Here is a 14,590-nt window from a genome sequence, read left to right as displayed (position 1 = left end):
AGATCATGACCTGAGGCGAAATCAAGAGTCCAATGCTCAACCGACTGGGCTCCCCAGGCGCCCCAGTAAATTTCTTGAGCTCTTTTACCGATTTATCCCTGGTGAAAATCCTGAGATTTAAAAAATCCCAGACATTAAAAAAAAAAAAAAAAAAAAAAAAACAAAGAAAGAAATCCCAGACATCAACTACAAAATTCTCAGCTTTGGCTTGAAACAGAACTTTTTTTTTTTTGGTCTCAAGAGGGTAATGATTACACTTACAGACGGTATAATGAAAAAGCACCAAGGCAGTTTATTTTAATGCTTCTAATTCACGAGAGTAACTTCTTAATACTACATCAGAAGTCAATTCACCAATACTGAATCTGGAAAGCACAATGAAGAAAGACTCCAATTTTTATTGGGACTACACAACTGAACACAGTACTAGCCACCATGAATGTAGAACAAAAAGCCGAAGTATGCATGACAAAAGTAGATCTTAAACTCCAGGGGATCCATAAACCTCTGAAAAGTGTATACAAAAAAAGCCGTGTAGTGTGTGCATACATTTTTCTGGGGCAAGGTCTCATAACTCTAATCAGCTTCTAAAGGGGCTCCAACAGTACACAGATTTCTAACCTCCTCCGTATTTCCAATGAATGGAAGCTGTGGGCCTCAGGAAGTTCATTTTTGCACATCTACGAGTCAATTTCCGGGGGGAAGAGGGTGAAAAACGAAAACAATTATCAAAGTAACTTGCAAGGACCGGGCAGGGAAAAACTCCAGAGTGTTATCTGCTTTATAAGTTTAGTAACATGTTCTGGTTTAGGGAGGGGAAGTGGGGACGTAAGTTCTAGCGTAAGCGGGAAGCAAGACGACTCCTACGGGCTTTTTCAAATCCTCACAAAAACCACACTTTAGTAAGAATTAAGCAACAGCGAGAATTTCAAATGCAATGTAACGCCGAGTCCTCTTATCAGTTTCAGCATATTAACAACTTATTTTTATTTTTGAGTATCACAAACTTCAATCAGAATAGTTTAAAAAACATTATTCTGCATGCAATTAACAAATCAGACAAAGGACAAAGTACCCAGCTTACTTGCATTATATTATGAAGTTTTAACTCAACGGCCAATGAACACAGATTTAAAATCATTGAGTACAGGTACGATGAAAACGTCACTGCATTACTCTGATGGCATCCTACCACGAGGCACGTGTGCATGTAACACTACTAGCAACTGCCCTGGAGCACAGGCAGAATGGAGCCAGGGGAAGCTCCCTACAAAGCAAGTGTAAAGGATTAAATGTCGTCTTCGACGTCGTCATCGCTACTGAGGACAAAGCTGCTGCCTGTGGACAGGGGCCCCTCCTCCTTTGCGTTCCCCAAGCCCCTCGCTGTCCCTTTCTCGTCAGAATCGTCGAACAGCTTCTCGTTGGAATCTTCATCTTCAAAGAGTTTCCCGTTGGAATCATCCTCTTCGAACATCTTTTCATCCACGTCTTCATCTTCCTTTACCTCTACGCCCTCCTCGTCTTCTTTGTCGTCTGAATCTTCAAACATCTTCTCGTCGGCGTCTTCGAGGCCCTTTTCGTCGGCATATTCCTCGTCCTCTTTTTCGTCGGACTCGTCGTCAAAGACCTTCTCATAGGTGTCTTCCCCTTCTTCCTTTTCATCGGACTCTTCGTCAAACTCTCTCTCGGAGACTTCCTCGTCGAACACTCTTTCAGAGCTGCTATCTCCAAATTCCGATTTGTCAGAGTCATTGTCTTCGAACTCCCTGTCGAGAATGTTTTCACCGAATTCCTTGTCGGAGCCCTCCTCTTCGAAATCCTTCTCGAGGCCATTCTCTTCAAATTCTTTTTCGGAGCCATCTTCAAACTGCTTTTCAGAGCAGTCTTCTTCGGATTCCCTTTCGGAGTCGTCTTCTTCAGACTCCTTTTGGAGGCTCTCCTCCTCCTCACCCTCCTTGTTGGGGCCATCTTGATCGGACTCCTTTTCAAGGCCGTTCTCTTCGTAATCATTTTTGAGCCTCTTCTTTTTGGATTCCCGTTCGGGGCCATTCTCTTTAGACTCTGTCTTGGGACTACCCTCTTCAAACTCCTTTTCAGGACTGCCTTCTCCAGACTCTCTTTCGGGGTAGTCTTCCTCACGCTCTCTCTTGGGACAGCCTTCCTCAGACCCTGTTTTGAGGCAGCTTTCTTCAGATTCTTTCTGGGGGCAGCCTTCGGCCTCTTTTTCGGGGCCACTTTCTTTGGCACCTTTCTCAGAAGCATCTCCTTCAAATTCTCCCCCATCTTCGGTTTTTTCAAACTTCTTTTCATCTAGAGGCTCTTCAAATGCCATTTCAGTGGTGGCCTCTTGTGCATTCATCTTAGACGTGCTAGGGTGCTCTGAAAAATGCCTTACTCTGGAAGGCCCTGCCCTTTCCGAAGCACAGATGGAATTTGAACGCCGAAGGCCTCGGTTGGCCTCGGGAGCATTGAGGAAAGCCTCCCATCCTCTCAGCCTTTCCTCCCTTTCTCTTGTGGTCTCTTCCACCTGTGGAGAAACGGGAACTGCCATCAAAATAAGTTTTAGGCAAAAAGAAGTGACGATCTCTCTGCATGCTTCTGATAGTGACGCAAGTACCCGATTTTATAAGGCGTCTCTTCTTAGGAAATCAGAGCATTCCTCTATCTCCGGTTTGCAAAACTTTAACGTCTTGATTAACTAGAGTTGATTTTAACATCGCTTGAATAAATGCCCAACACCACAGTACTCCAGAGATGTCTCATCAACGAAACCGGTAATATTTGAACTCCGCCTGTACTTTACTTATCACTATTCTGAGCACGCCTCCAAATTTTAGGCTTCTAAACTGAAAGACTAAAACGTTTTTCTTTCGAGGCTCTGAATGCAAAGTATTATTTAGAAGAAGTACTGTTACATTAAACAGATTAAACGGAACCCAAAGGACCACCAGCCCAGTATTTGTTGGTAATGAAACAACTGCTGTGCCCTTGACAGTTACGGAATTTACCTGATAATCTGTAGTCCCATCCCACGCTTGCGCAGTGATCTGACGGCCGCCAAACCACCTTCCATCGAGAGTCTGAATACAATAATCAGCTTCCTCTGGATCTCTGAAGGACACGGAGGCCACACCATCTGGGTGTCTCTAGAAAGACAAGAGAAGGAATGAGACAATTAAAAATAAAACGCACACATTTGACAAAACAGGCGCGTAGTGGTGGTGGTGGTGTTCTGATAACCTGAGCTTAAACGTTTTCTGTACGAAGCCTTTCTTCCTTTGGACCCCAGCCAGTGACCTGAAGCTAGCGGCTGCTTTAGCTTAATCTTGTCTATCAAGAACCGAGCAGGATGTCCTTGGAAATGTTTCTACTGACAACCCTGTCTAAAGAGAGGCAAGATGGCAGAGCTGTTAACCAGTGTAGACTCTCAAGTCAAATAGTCCCAGTGGGGCTCTGCCACTTAGCAGCTGAGTGACCTTGAGCAAGGTGCTCGATCTAGCACCTATCACCCATCTACCGCAAAGGATCATGAGGGATTAGGCGAGGGAACGTGTAACGTAACTCGTGTGCAATCGATAAATGGTGACTCTTTTCATTATTCTGTGTCACTCTTGGACGTAAAAAACGGGTAACAAGGGGAACATACCGAAAAATATTTTGCTGGATTGCTCTTCGAATATGGAGGAGAATGATTCACAAAGAGGCGGAAATAAGGGCAAACAGGAAACCACCAGGTCTCACACATCTTTCTCGTGCTTTCTTTCATCTGACAGTATCTGACCATCCAGTGAAGCCCTGTCTTGCAATCCAAGCTCATCTAATTATTGCTAACAGATGACCACCACTAGATGGCAGCCACGAGTCTAAGATTTGGGGCCCGCTGACCTCTGGGAATAACTTACTAAACCGAAAGGACTTACATCAAAGAGAAGGAGCTTCCTAATTTGTCCGAACTTTGCACACTCCACTCGAAGGTCTTCTCTGATCTCGTTCAGCACCAGTGGATCGTCCTGCAAGAAACACACGCGATTAAAATGGGCTTTGCCCCCTTCTGTAAGTACACATGCTGAGAATCGAATTTCTCACTCTCACCAGCCAACAAACAAACAAACAAACAAAAAGAGGTTTTGAGTAAAATTAGCTATTCTTGTCTAAGGTCTACAAAATTCTAACAAGTCAAATGCCACCTCAGGCCGGCCCAGCTTTAAGACGGCTGGACCAATGCCTCTACTTTACTGACCGAGGGAAATCAGGATTCTAGTAAAAACATACAAAAACTGGTTCAAAATATTTAATACATTTAGGTGGGATTCCACTGTTGGGGGTACGGGTGGGGTAGGGGGGGAGTAGCATCCTTTTCTTTATTTCCATAGCAAAGTCTCGGGCCTTTCCTACGAGGATATCAAATTTGAGCCAAAATCTTCCTGTATCTCCCTTTTCATTTATACCAGCTTGAAAAATGAATATATCCTCACCGCTGTGTAGTATCCTGAAGCTTAAAGAGAACAGTTCCCTCCCGTAGGAAAACTCTTTAACAGAACTGAAAATGGAAATTTTCAAAAGACAACGCTTGGCAGGCAATGGGCTGGAGACTAAAAAATCAGACTGATGCACTGAAACCTTCTGCATGACTCTCCTAACTTTTTCCCAGGGTGGTGTTTTGTTTTCCCAGGAAGAAATAAACCATATTTCTAATCTAAACCTACACTGGCCAAGACGGTGGCCACTAATCACATGTGGCTACCGAGCACTTAAAATGTGGCTAGTTCAAACTGAGCTGTGTTCCAAGTCTGAAATGAACACCAGATTTTGAAGATTTGCCACTAAAGGGGGAAGAAAAAACCGCACAATGTAACCCATTGATATTTTACATAACATGTTGAAATTAAAAATATTTTGGATATATTGGGTCAAATAAATTCATCATTAAAATTAATTTCCCCTATCTCATGTTATATCTTTTTTTTAACATTTATTTATTTTTGAGAGACAGAGAGACACAGAGCGTGAGCAGGGGAGGGGCAGAGAGAGAGGGAGACACAGAATCAGAAGCAGGCTCCAAGCTGTCAGCACAGAGCCCGATGTGGGGCTCAAACTCACAAACTGCGAGTTCATGACCTGAGCTGAAGTCGGGACGCTCAACCGACTGAGCCACCCAAGCGCCCCTCATGTTATATCTTAACTGTGGCTACCAGAAAAATTTAAATCACACATGTGGCTCACATTCTATTTCTATTGGACAGCGCTGGTATACATAATGAGAAACTTACATCTGCATCGAGATTTTGACTCGTCATCTCCTAGTATTCAAATTTGCCAGGCATTTATTTATTTACTTACTTATTTTTTGAGAGCGAGAGTGAGTGAGCGTGTGTGAGCAGGGGAGGGGCAGAGAGAGGAGAGAGACAGAGAATCCCAAGCAGGATCCACACTGTCAGCACGGAGCCTGATGTGGGGCTCGAACTCACGAACCATGAGGTTATGACCTAGGCTGAAATCAAGAGTCAGACACTTAACCAACGGAGCCGCCCAGGTGCCTCTATCTATCTATCTATCTATCTATCTATCTATTTTTCCATAATGTCTACACCCAACATGGGGCCTCAAACCCACCACACGGAGCTCAAGAGTCACACGTTCTTCTGACTGAGCCAGCCAGGTGCCTCCAGACATGCATTTTTAAATAAGGCTTTGGAAAAACAAACCAATAAATAAATAAATAAGGCTTTGAATAAAATATCGGAGACCCTCTGAAGTTACGTTAAATATCTTAGTCTTCACATTGTTCACCCTGATACCAAAGAGTATTTTTTAGGCAGAGTGTTTCGAAGAGCGTGCATGTGTACATGTGTGGTTTTTAAACATTTGCCATTATCACTGCAAGCCTGAAGCAGTTCTGCTCTATTTCAAGCTTCTCCAGAATTCTACTCAGAAGAGACATCGAACGTTACGTATTGCCCACGTGTCTCCCGAATGATCTCAAAAGATACGCAGACCCCACAGGTGCACAGTGAACCCCGACACATCGCTATCGGCTGGGCTGGAGCTCAACAGACCATTCCGGGGTCCTCTCGGAGGGGGCTACAAGGAAAGGGCCATTCTGTTTAAATGCACAGAAGGGCTTTGGTTGCAACTGGATCATTTGTAAACCTGGAATTTTACGTTATGAACGTTTTTTTTTTTTTTCTTCTTCTGTAGCTTGTTATCTTTCTGTTTGCTTACCTTTTTACCTGTCACCTTTCTCTACCTTATGTGTAACTGGTTATCATGAATTTCAGAACCCAGGCAGGGAATGAAGAAAAGTTCTTTCACAAACGAGCCCACGGGTCTACGCAAGGAGACGACGAGAACAGGAGGCGGGACGCGGCACGAGGCGGCCCGGTTGGCGAGGCTATGTTTATTTGCGGTTCTTAGAATTGTACACGGGCGTTAGGTATTGCAAAGTCCTCCTGATAGCCACGGAACAATTCTGTCCGAGTTGCGTCTGGAAGAACAAACCTTCCCTATGTCAACACCGGGAGCTGTATTTCCTTAACCTGACGTTTCTTGAAGGATCAGACTTTCAGTACCAAAGCGAGGCAGGTGCTCATTTCTGGGTGTGAAATGACGCCCCACCCAGAGCAGCCCGTACTTGCCGGACGGCGCTCAGAATCTACAAGCAGCGCCCGGAAATCTTTCCGTGATTATATTTTTAATGATTTCCCGTAAGCAGGGAGCTGCCACCTGCAGCCGCAGTGTGGGCGCCCCCTGGGAGACAGCTAAGGGAGCCCTAGGCTAACCACGGGAAAATCCGAACACCGCGGGGGACTCTTGGCTCCATCTTCCTACCTTGCCGACTGCGTGGACGCAGAGGGTGCGGCACAAGACAGACGGGGCGAGGGGAGCTCTGGGTTCCCTTGGGGACAAACAGCACAACCAGCGTATCCATCAGTGAGAATACCGCCTCCTACCTCAAAATCCATTGGATGGAACATATTCTTGATGATGACAACTCGTTCGTGGCGCATTCGGGACGGGCCAGCTGTTCTCTCGGGTCTCCAGTCCAGCTGCCTGGTGCAACAAAGCAGTAACAAGAAACTCAATTTTGTTTCGTACGAGAAACTCAATTTTGTTTCATACTTGTGGGAGAGAAGACGAGGAGTTGTTACAGTAATCCTCTACGGCGTATTTAAGGACGTTAAAGATGGGATTCCACAACAACAGTCCTATTCAGAGAACTGTCTAAAGTAAAAATAACGGGTGGGTCAAAGACGGACCCAGTGTCTTGAAATCCCCAGGACGTATCTTTTTTTCAGAACTGCTGTCTGGTCACAAACATTCCATGGAGACTCCTGTAAAAGTGCTGGCTATTGGAAAAAGTGCTGGCTATTTATAACTATCCAGTATTTACGACTATGCTCTGAGGGCAAGAAACGTGTTCAAATCGTATTGGTTTTTAGCCGTTTTATGATGGCGAAGAACCAAATGCACTGAAATATGTGAACATAAAATCTGTTACAACCTTAAATTTTATTGACAGTTTTTATAAAATTGGTAGGTATTTAGTCCACCCGTTCCCGTAAAAACGATAGGACATCACAACTAAATGCTTTCTTGATCCTTTTACCGCTGGTGTGAGCGTAGTGTTAGAAGCGTTATCAGAACTCACTCTGAGAAAACAAAGCACTTATCCTTTTGGCTAACTTCTTAAAACTAGCAGATTTCAAAAAGCATATTCCCCAGCCAACTGGAGTGGTAGAAATTTGATGACATCACGTATACACCACGGACAACCACACAGTAAATATAGTGATAAAAGCTATTGTTTCCTGGGGCGCCTGGGTGGCTCAGTCAGTTGAGCGTCCGACTTCGGCTCAGGTCATGATCTCACGGTCCGTGAGTTCGAGCCCCGTGTCGGGCTCTGTGCTGACAGCTCAGAGCCTGGAGCCTGCTTCGGATTCTGTGTCTCCCTCTCTCTCTGCCCCTCCTCTGCTCTGTGTGTCTCTCTCAAAAATAAACATTAAAAAAATTTTTTTTAAAAAGCCATCGTTTCTAATTTCCAACGCCTATCAACGAGCCCATAGCCTACACATACCGCGTTACCTCCTAGTGTAGCTGATGTCCATTCGCACCAAAAGTGAACTACTGGCTCTGATAGAGCAACCTCAACTGCTTTATTTAATCCGATGTTCAACTTCTTCCAAAGGGTCTCACTCAAGCTCACGTCGTATTACGGATAAACACACCAGAAGATAAAAACACGGCCAGATCATCCTACCGCACGGATCACCGAAGCCCTCTGACAATCTAATTAAGCAATAATTCAAAGGTGTATTTGATGGAAGAAAACTAGGTGGCTCTACCAAAAACGTGCTCTCGGATATTTACAAGAAATCTTTCAAAAAGGAAAACAAAACCACAAACTTTTGCTGCAGAGACAGCTTTTTCTTGTAGTCTTTGCACTTCTTCTTCTTCTTTGAGGCATCATATTCCCCCTTCAGCTGAAACGTTGCCACTTCGACGTGTAGCTTGTAGCCTCGAATTTCATCTTCATCCAAAAGTTTTAATGCGAGATCCACGGACTCCCTCTTTATAAAGGTAAAATGAGACAGTCAGGAATTTGCACACTCACCCGAAACCTCTGGGAGCTTTTCTTGGTGAATGAGGACTACACAAACAATCAAGGTTTCATCACTAACTACCTCCTTTGAGGTAAAGAAGCAGAGAGAATGCCGTATGAGGAAACCTGCACTCTGGACGCGGCTGTCCCCCAACCAGCTATGTGAACTTGGGCAAGGTATTCAATTTCTTCATCTGTAAAATGGGAAGAGAAATGCCTTCTTTGCAGGGTGCTTGATAAAATTAAGAGGAAGAATGCACATAAGAGACAGGGACCGGCATGGAGTGGGTGCTCGATGAATCACGTCGTTATTGGAATAGTAAGTAGGGCTGTCCCGTGGAGTCTCAATGTCTCAATGAGGCAAATGGACCCGCGTGACTTCTAAGGTACCTTCCAGTTTTAAAATGCTAAAACAGTCCTCCTTAAAAGGCTAGATGCCTCAAGAACTGGGAAGAGCACAGCCAGCCGTTAATTTTTTTGTTCACCAGTTAAAATGGAGGTCTGTGAGACAGTGTGAAGGTGATTATCTGACAGCTTGGACATTGAATACGTTTGCGGGTTCTGGGCAAAGGGGGCGGCCGGCGGCCCTACACAGAGTCCAAGATCTGAGGACCTGAGGAGGAGGACACGAAAAGTAACTGAACTCAGCCGCACAATCAAGTGCGGATCCCAGAACAGTGATTTTTTTGGAGCTTAATTTACTGGTTGGCCAACCTTGCGCTGTTACGGATCCTAAAACTGTATATACAAAGTTACTCAAAACCTCGTTTTTCTCTTTAAAAAAAAAAATGAAAAATCCAATCCAACTGGGGCGCCTGGGTGGTTCGGTCAGTTAAGCTTATGACTGTTGGTTTCGGCTCAGGTCGCGATCTTGCGGTTTCGTGGTTTTGAACCCCACGTCGGGCTCCGGGCTGCCAGCGCAGAGAGAGGGATTTTCTCTCCCCCCCCGCCCCTCCCCCACTCGTGCTGTCTCTGTCTCTCTCGAAGTAAAGAAATAAACAAAAAAAAATTTTTTTAAGAAAATCCAATCAAACTCTAAGAATCTGTTTACAGATTTTTAATAACCCTTGAAGAACTCGTAAAACCCTCAGGTCTCCTTGTATTTGAAAATTAATAACTGCCTATAATGGTCATACTCACGTATGACCCCGTCACGTTCAAGAACCAGACCCAAAACCTATCTTCCGGAGAGCTGTCAGCTTAACCCTCCCCCTCCCCCCCGTCTGATTTCACTGAAATGTTGCACACTCGCAACACACGTGTGGTGTTGATACTGTTGTTGGGTCACTACCATTTTACTGCGTTAATTATTTTTCCCCTTCCATGACATGGGTACCGGTCATCAATGTGCCCACTGCTTCTGTACCCTGCAGTCACGTAGAATACGTGCCCCTAAGGTGAGAGGCGTTCCAGAAACAATGACTACCTTTGACTCGGGGCTTTCCCTGTGCAATTTATGCTACCACGGACACATCAAGTTCTGCAAGTTTCTATCAATACCGCCCTCTCTTCGCTCCCATCAAAAATGCATCTCAAAGCAGTAAGCGGACCCCACCATCTCCTTTAGGGTCTAATTCAGGGCTCAGAAAACTTCTGCAAAGGGCCAGCTGGTCGATATTTTAGGCTTTGTGGGCCACGTGCTGTGTGCCTCAACCACTCAACTCTGCCGCTGGAGCCCGAAGGCAGCCACAGACAAATGAGGAAACGAATGAATGAATGTGGCCACGTCCCAGTAAGACTTTATTTACAGAAACAGGCAGTGGGGCTGGAGTCTGCCAAACCTTGGTCCAATTCATTCCAGGGGGCAAATAAAATGTTACTGGCTTTCTTTTCTTTGTGGATTTTTAAAATGTGTTCTGAGCAGACTTTATGCCTACACTCCTAGAGAGATCTCTGCAGTGAGAATCCTTTCAAGACAAAAGTAGCACTTCAGTCACAGGACTTACGTAACACCTTGACCTGGTAACGTACTTTCCTAAAAGAACAATAACCTCGCCGACGCGATACACACAGGCGCAATCTGAAATTTCAGTTTTCTTTCGCATCCTGTTTTGAATAGTTCTCAGGCCTGGTTCCTGAGTTACACATGGAACGACGAGAAACTTGACCACATAACTAACCTTCAAATAACAGCAAAGACCATCTCCTTTAAGATTTCCTTGGTTATCTTTGTAAAGCTTGACCTTAAATTCTTCTGTTTGAGGATCTCTCATAATAATGCCAAACTTGGACATGAGCTGTATAAATTCATCCACTGTAATGTCTGGAGGCAAACCTGTAACATGAGGGGAAAAAATTACAAAGGCATGTACAATGACAGTGAGGGCTATGTAAGCATTCCACCAGCTAGAAATCTACAACTAAAAAAAAAAAAAAAAAAAAGAAAAAAAAAAACTTTTAATTATAAGAAAAATAATTTCCTTTTTTTTTTTTTTTTTTTTAGAAAGAGAGAGCAAAAGCGAGAGTGGGCCAGGGAGAGGGGCACAGGGGGAAAGAGAGAGAGAATCTCAAGCAGGCTCCATAGTCAGCAGTGCCCGATGCGGGGCTCCCGTCCCATGACCCTGGGGATCGTGACCTGAGCAGAAACCAAGAGTCAGAAGCTTCACCGACTGAGCCACCCGGACGCCCCACAATTTTGATTTTCTAAATGCATGTAAAAAATCTCCCAGCTACAGAATTGAGGAAATTTCATGTTTTCATGTATTCAAATATACATTAAAATCACGGTTTGCTTAAGCCTTGTATCGCTGAAGGGGCAAACTGTTCTAAGTTACGTAAAGCAGACCCAAAGCATGCAAAGTTACACACAACTTAATTTTTCTCAGCTCTGTAACTAACAAAAGCCAAATTCCTCACAAATGCAAGCAGTCAAACAAAAAAGTGACACAATGATAAAAAACCAACAGATTTTAGAAAAGCAGAAAACTAAAGAGCACTTTGTGAAAAAAAAAATCTCAAAACCAGGTATTTTCTTTGCTTTGTTTGAGGGTATACGTACCAGACACATACACATTTGTATTTCTGTCTTCTTCAACATGAAACCATCCTAAAAATGAAAAAAAAAAAAAAAAAAAAGAACACATGCAAGAAAAGGTAAGAGTCACACTATGAAACCAGGACAATGTGGCAGTTTCTTGAAACTTCCAGGACTCTTTTCTTATCCTTAGCACAAGAGAGACCGACTCAAATCACTGTCCAGCTTTCAAAGTACTGGATCTTTTGACACACAGTTCCAGAACCCGGTCTGAAAAAGTATGGCTCGTTGTCTCGGTTCTTTATGCTTCTCATACTGCCTTAAAAAGACACTCATCCTTGAGCTGACTTTAGGCTGGGGCATGTGTAAGTTGCTTCTGACTCCAATCTCTGTGTTAGACATGGCCAAGCTGAGACAAAATTGCCTTGAGTTCAATTTAACTCAAAACGTGTAACAAAATTACCTTACAAGCAGAACCTTTGATAATCCCCTAACAATAGCTCTAGTTTGCAGAGGAGGAAACTGAGGCACAGAACTGCAACGGCCTACCCAATGCCCACGAGTTAGTGCGAGAGCCAATATATGAACCCAAATAATCGTATTAAAAACCCCTCATTTTATGCCTCCTTCAAGCTGGTATTATTCTCCCAACAGTAACTATATATGCACATAACTAACATCAAAATTTTTCACATTCCTGTTTTGCAAGTTAAATCCACTTGCCTGATTCGGCCTTTCTCTTTTCTCCCCTCTTTTTGGGATCACTGGGTTCAGGGGTTTTTCTTTGAGGAGGTTCTTCTGCAGTCCTGGCAGTGGCTTCTTGTGCATTTGCAGTGGAGCTAGACGCCCCATCGTTAGAAAAGCCATAGTTGGCCTGATACGTAGCAATGAAATCTTCAGTGATCTAAACAAAAAATTCAGCACACACACATACAGAAATTCAAAAATGTTTTCTTCCCAGAAAAAGTTTAATATTGTGTTAAATGGCAACATGGTTATACAACTGGACCCAGAAGTGTTTCTGCAGATAACGGCTGTAGTGATTACAGTGTAAATACAAGAAGAGTCACCTTACACAGAAAAGGTGCCTAAAATGATTAAAAAAACAAACAAAAAAAGACACGGGCACTTGGGTTATCAACGCGAAACTCTGAGACGCTACTGGCATTTTAAGTGATGTTGGCCCGGTTTCTAGTTGTTTCATTTATAAATCACTACCTCTCTACGGTCTACTTGCCGAAGGCTAAAGTACATACAACAAAGGAAGGACCAGATAACAATAAAACAGAACAAAAACCAACCGTCAACTAAGAATCTAACAACGGAATCCAGTTTTCTTTTGCTACAGAGATACACAGAAGTGTACGCACACCAAATATCTGAGTATCTGCGCGCAGAGAGGACGCAGAATGGGACTGATTCGCTACACAGAGAATAAAGCTAACAATTATAAAACCAAATGCTTATTTTAACTCACTAATGAAATCACACGATCATTTAGTGCCAGACCAAATTAAGAACAAATTCAGCTCACATCTACCCTCCTGGCTTTTTTTTGGGGGGGGGGGGGGGGGGAAGCACAGGCGCACAACGAAAGAAATGAGAGTTCTATCTTCATTCTGATCAATGTTATGCACATTTAAAACTCCAAGTCTGAAGAGGTATGGGCTTCCATAACATAAAGAGACAGAGTCACAAATGAATCCATGATCAGACTATTGTGAAAAGTACTCAGAAACCAAATCTGCACTGGCATTGGCACCGCAATACAAGCAAAATGAGAAATTTAACAAGGTTGAGGGAATGGAATATATATACACAAATACAAAATGGAAAATAAAAAAGTTGAAATAAGTAATTTTAAGAATAACAGTCAAATTACACAGTGGAGACACGGTTTATATTACCAGCCTGCAAGCTGATTCGTTTGCTTCTGGTATCTTTTTCCACCCCTAGGAGACTTTGATTAACAGGATACTTCGAAAAGTTTACAGAACAAAGTTAACACCAGTTATGTTACTTCCAAGCTGGGATAAGATACTTAATTTCCAAGCACTCTACACAAATCGACACAGATCTCCGTAACTATTCTTTGCCCCTCTAGTGCTATTCCTGTGGCTCTTCGGTTCAAACACACATGCCCAGGGACACAATTCAATAGGAAGGAGAGTTACAAAGTTGACTCCAAAAAGAGATACAAATGGCCACTTCTCCACCCCCCCCCCCCAAAACCAAGAAGCTGCATTTTGCACACAGTACATCAGCGGAACAAACATCTGAATTTCCTAGGGTAAGTGAGGTTGCCTATCTTAGATTAACAAGTACTAAATTTGCTCTTGGTGTGTTTCCTCTTTGCAATAAAAAGCAGTCACCGATGCAATAACCAACTGTGACCTTCACAGACAAAATTCATAAGACCTAGAAAAGCCTTAAGAATTAAATTGCATTTAAGGCATCTCGTACCGATTTACGTTTCTCTACACACCGGTTCTGCAACAGACACAACAAAAAGAAACGTCGCGACCCGTGGCGGAGGGGGGGGGGCGGGGGCGCTAACTCGGGACCTCAGCAAAGAAAACGGAAAAGGGACGCCCCGCGAGGGCTGGCCAGGAGGGCCCGCTCTGCAGTGGCGCCCGCGCCACGCTCCTACCTTGGGGAACCAAGCCTTCTTGTCCAGGTCCCACTCGTACGGGGTGTCAGCCGGCTGCTGTCCGAAAGAATCGGGCTGTCCGTCGGGTTCCTTCTGGGTGTCAGCGTCCTTGGCATCGCCGTACAGTTCTTGCATTCGCAACTGCTCGTCAAACTCGTCGTTCCCATCCAAGTTGTTGCCGCTCATGTTGCCGACTTGGGAAAGGGACGGTCCCGGCGAGCGTGGAGGCCCAGATGCTGCCGGAGGCTACAGAGAAAGGGAGGGTCGGCCGCGCTCGGCCCGCGCCCGCCGCCCCCCGGCACGCCTCCCCGCGGCGCCCCAGCAGCCCCCGGGAGATCGGGGCCGCCCGGCGCCCACACCGCCCCCC

At 44.4% G+C, this 14,590-nt stretch overlaps 1 protein-coding gene across 1 annotated transcript; it reads right to left on the bottom strand.

The window, feature by feature from the left end:
• Positions 1 to 269: 269 nt before the first annotated feature.
• On the bottom strand, positions 270 to 14,533 carry HTATSF1 (HIV-1 Tat specific factor 1). Its single transcript, XM_049644351.1, has 9 exons — positions 14,224 to 14,533; positions 12,297 to 12,477; positions 11,598 to 11,645; positions 10,720 to 10,874; positions 8,404 to 8,567; positions 6,951 to 7,050; positions 3,921 to 4,010; positions 3,009 to 3,146; positions 270 to 2,527 (listed from the first exon to the last, which is right to left on the bottom strand). Exons 1-9 carry the CDS (start codon positions 14,407 to 14,409, stop codon positions 1,289 to 1,291), a joined length of 2,301 nt encoding a protein of 766 aa, XP_049500308.1. The 5' UTR covers positions 14,410 to 14,533; the 3' UTR covers positions 270 to 1,288.
• Between the last annotated feature and the right edge of the window lie 57 nt (positions 14,534 to 14,590).

The sequence above is a fragment of the Panthera uncia genome, chromosome X (assembly GCF_023721935.1).
Source record: "Panthera uncia isolate 11264 chromosome X, Puncia_PCG_1.0, whole genome shotgun sequence".
Lineage (NCBI taxonomy): Eukaryota > Metazoa > Chordata > Mammalia > Carnivora > Felidae > Panthera > Panthera uncia.
The sequence above is the reverse complement of the archived record's forward strand: the minus strand, read 5'-3'. Positions and strand labels throughout refer to the sequence as shown.

Excerpts from the sequence above, each read along its gene's own strand:
- HTATSF1 (XM_049644351.1), bottom strand. The coding sequence starts at position 14,409 with ATGAGCGGCAACAACTTGGATGGGAACGACGAGTTTGACGAGCAGTTG. Across the intron at positions 12,478-14,223 it reads AGAAGGCTTGGTTCCCCAAG|ATCACTGAAGATTTCATTGC; the intron begins GTAGGAGCGTGG and ends TTTTTTGTTTAG. Across the intron at positions 8,568-10,719 it reads GTCTTTGCTGTTATTTGAAG|AGGGAGTCCGTGGATCTCGC; the intron begins GTTAGTTATGTG and ends ACCTTTATAAAG.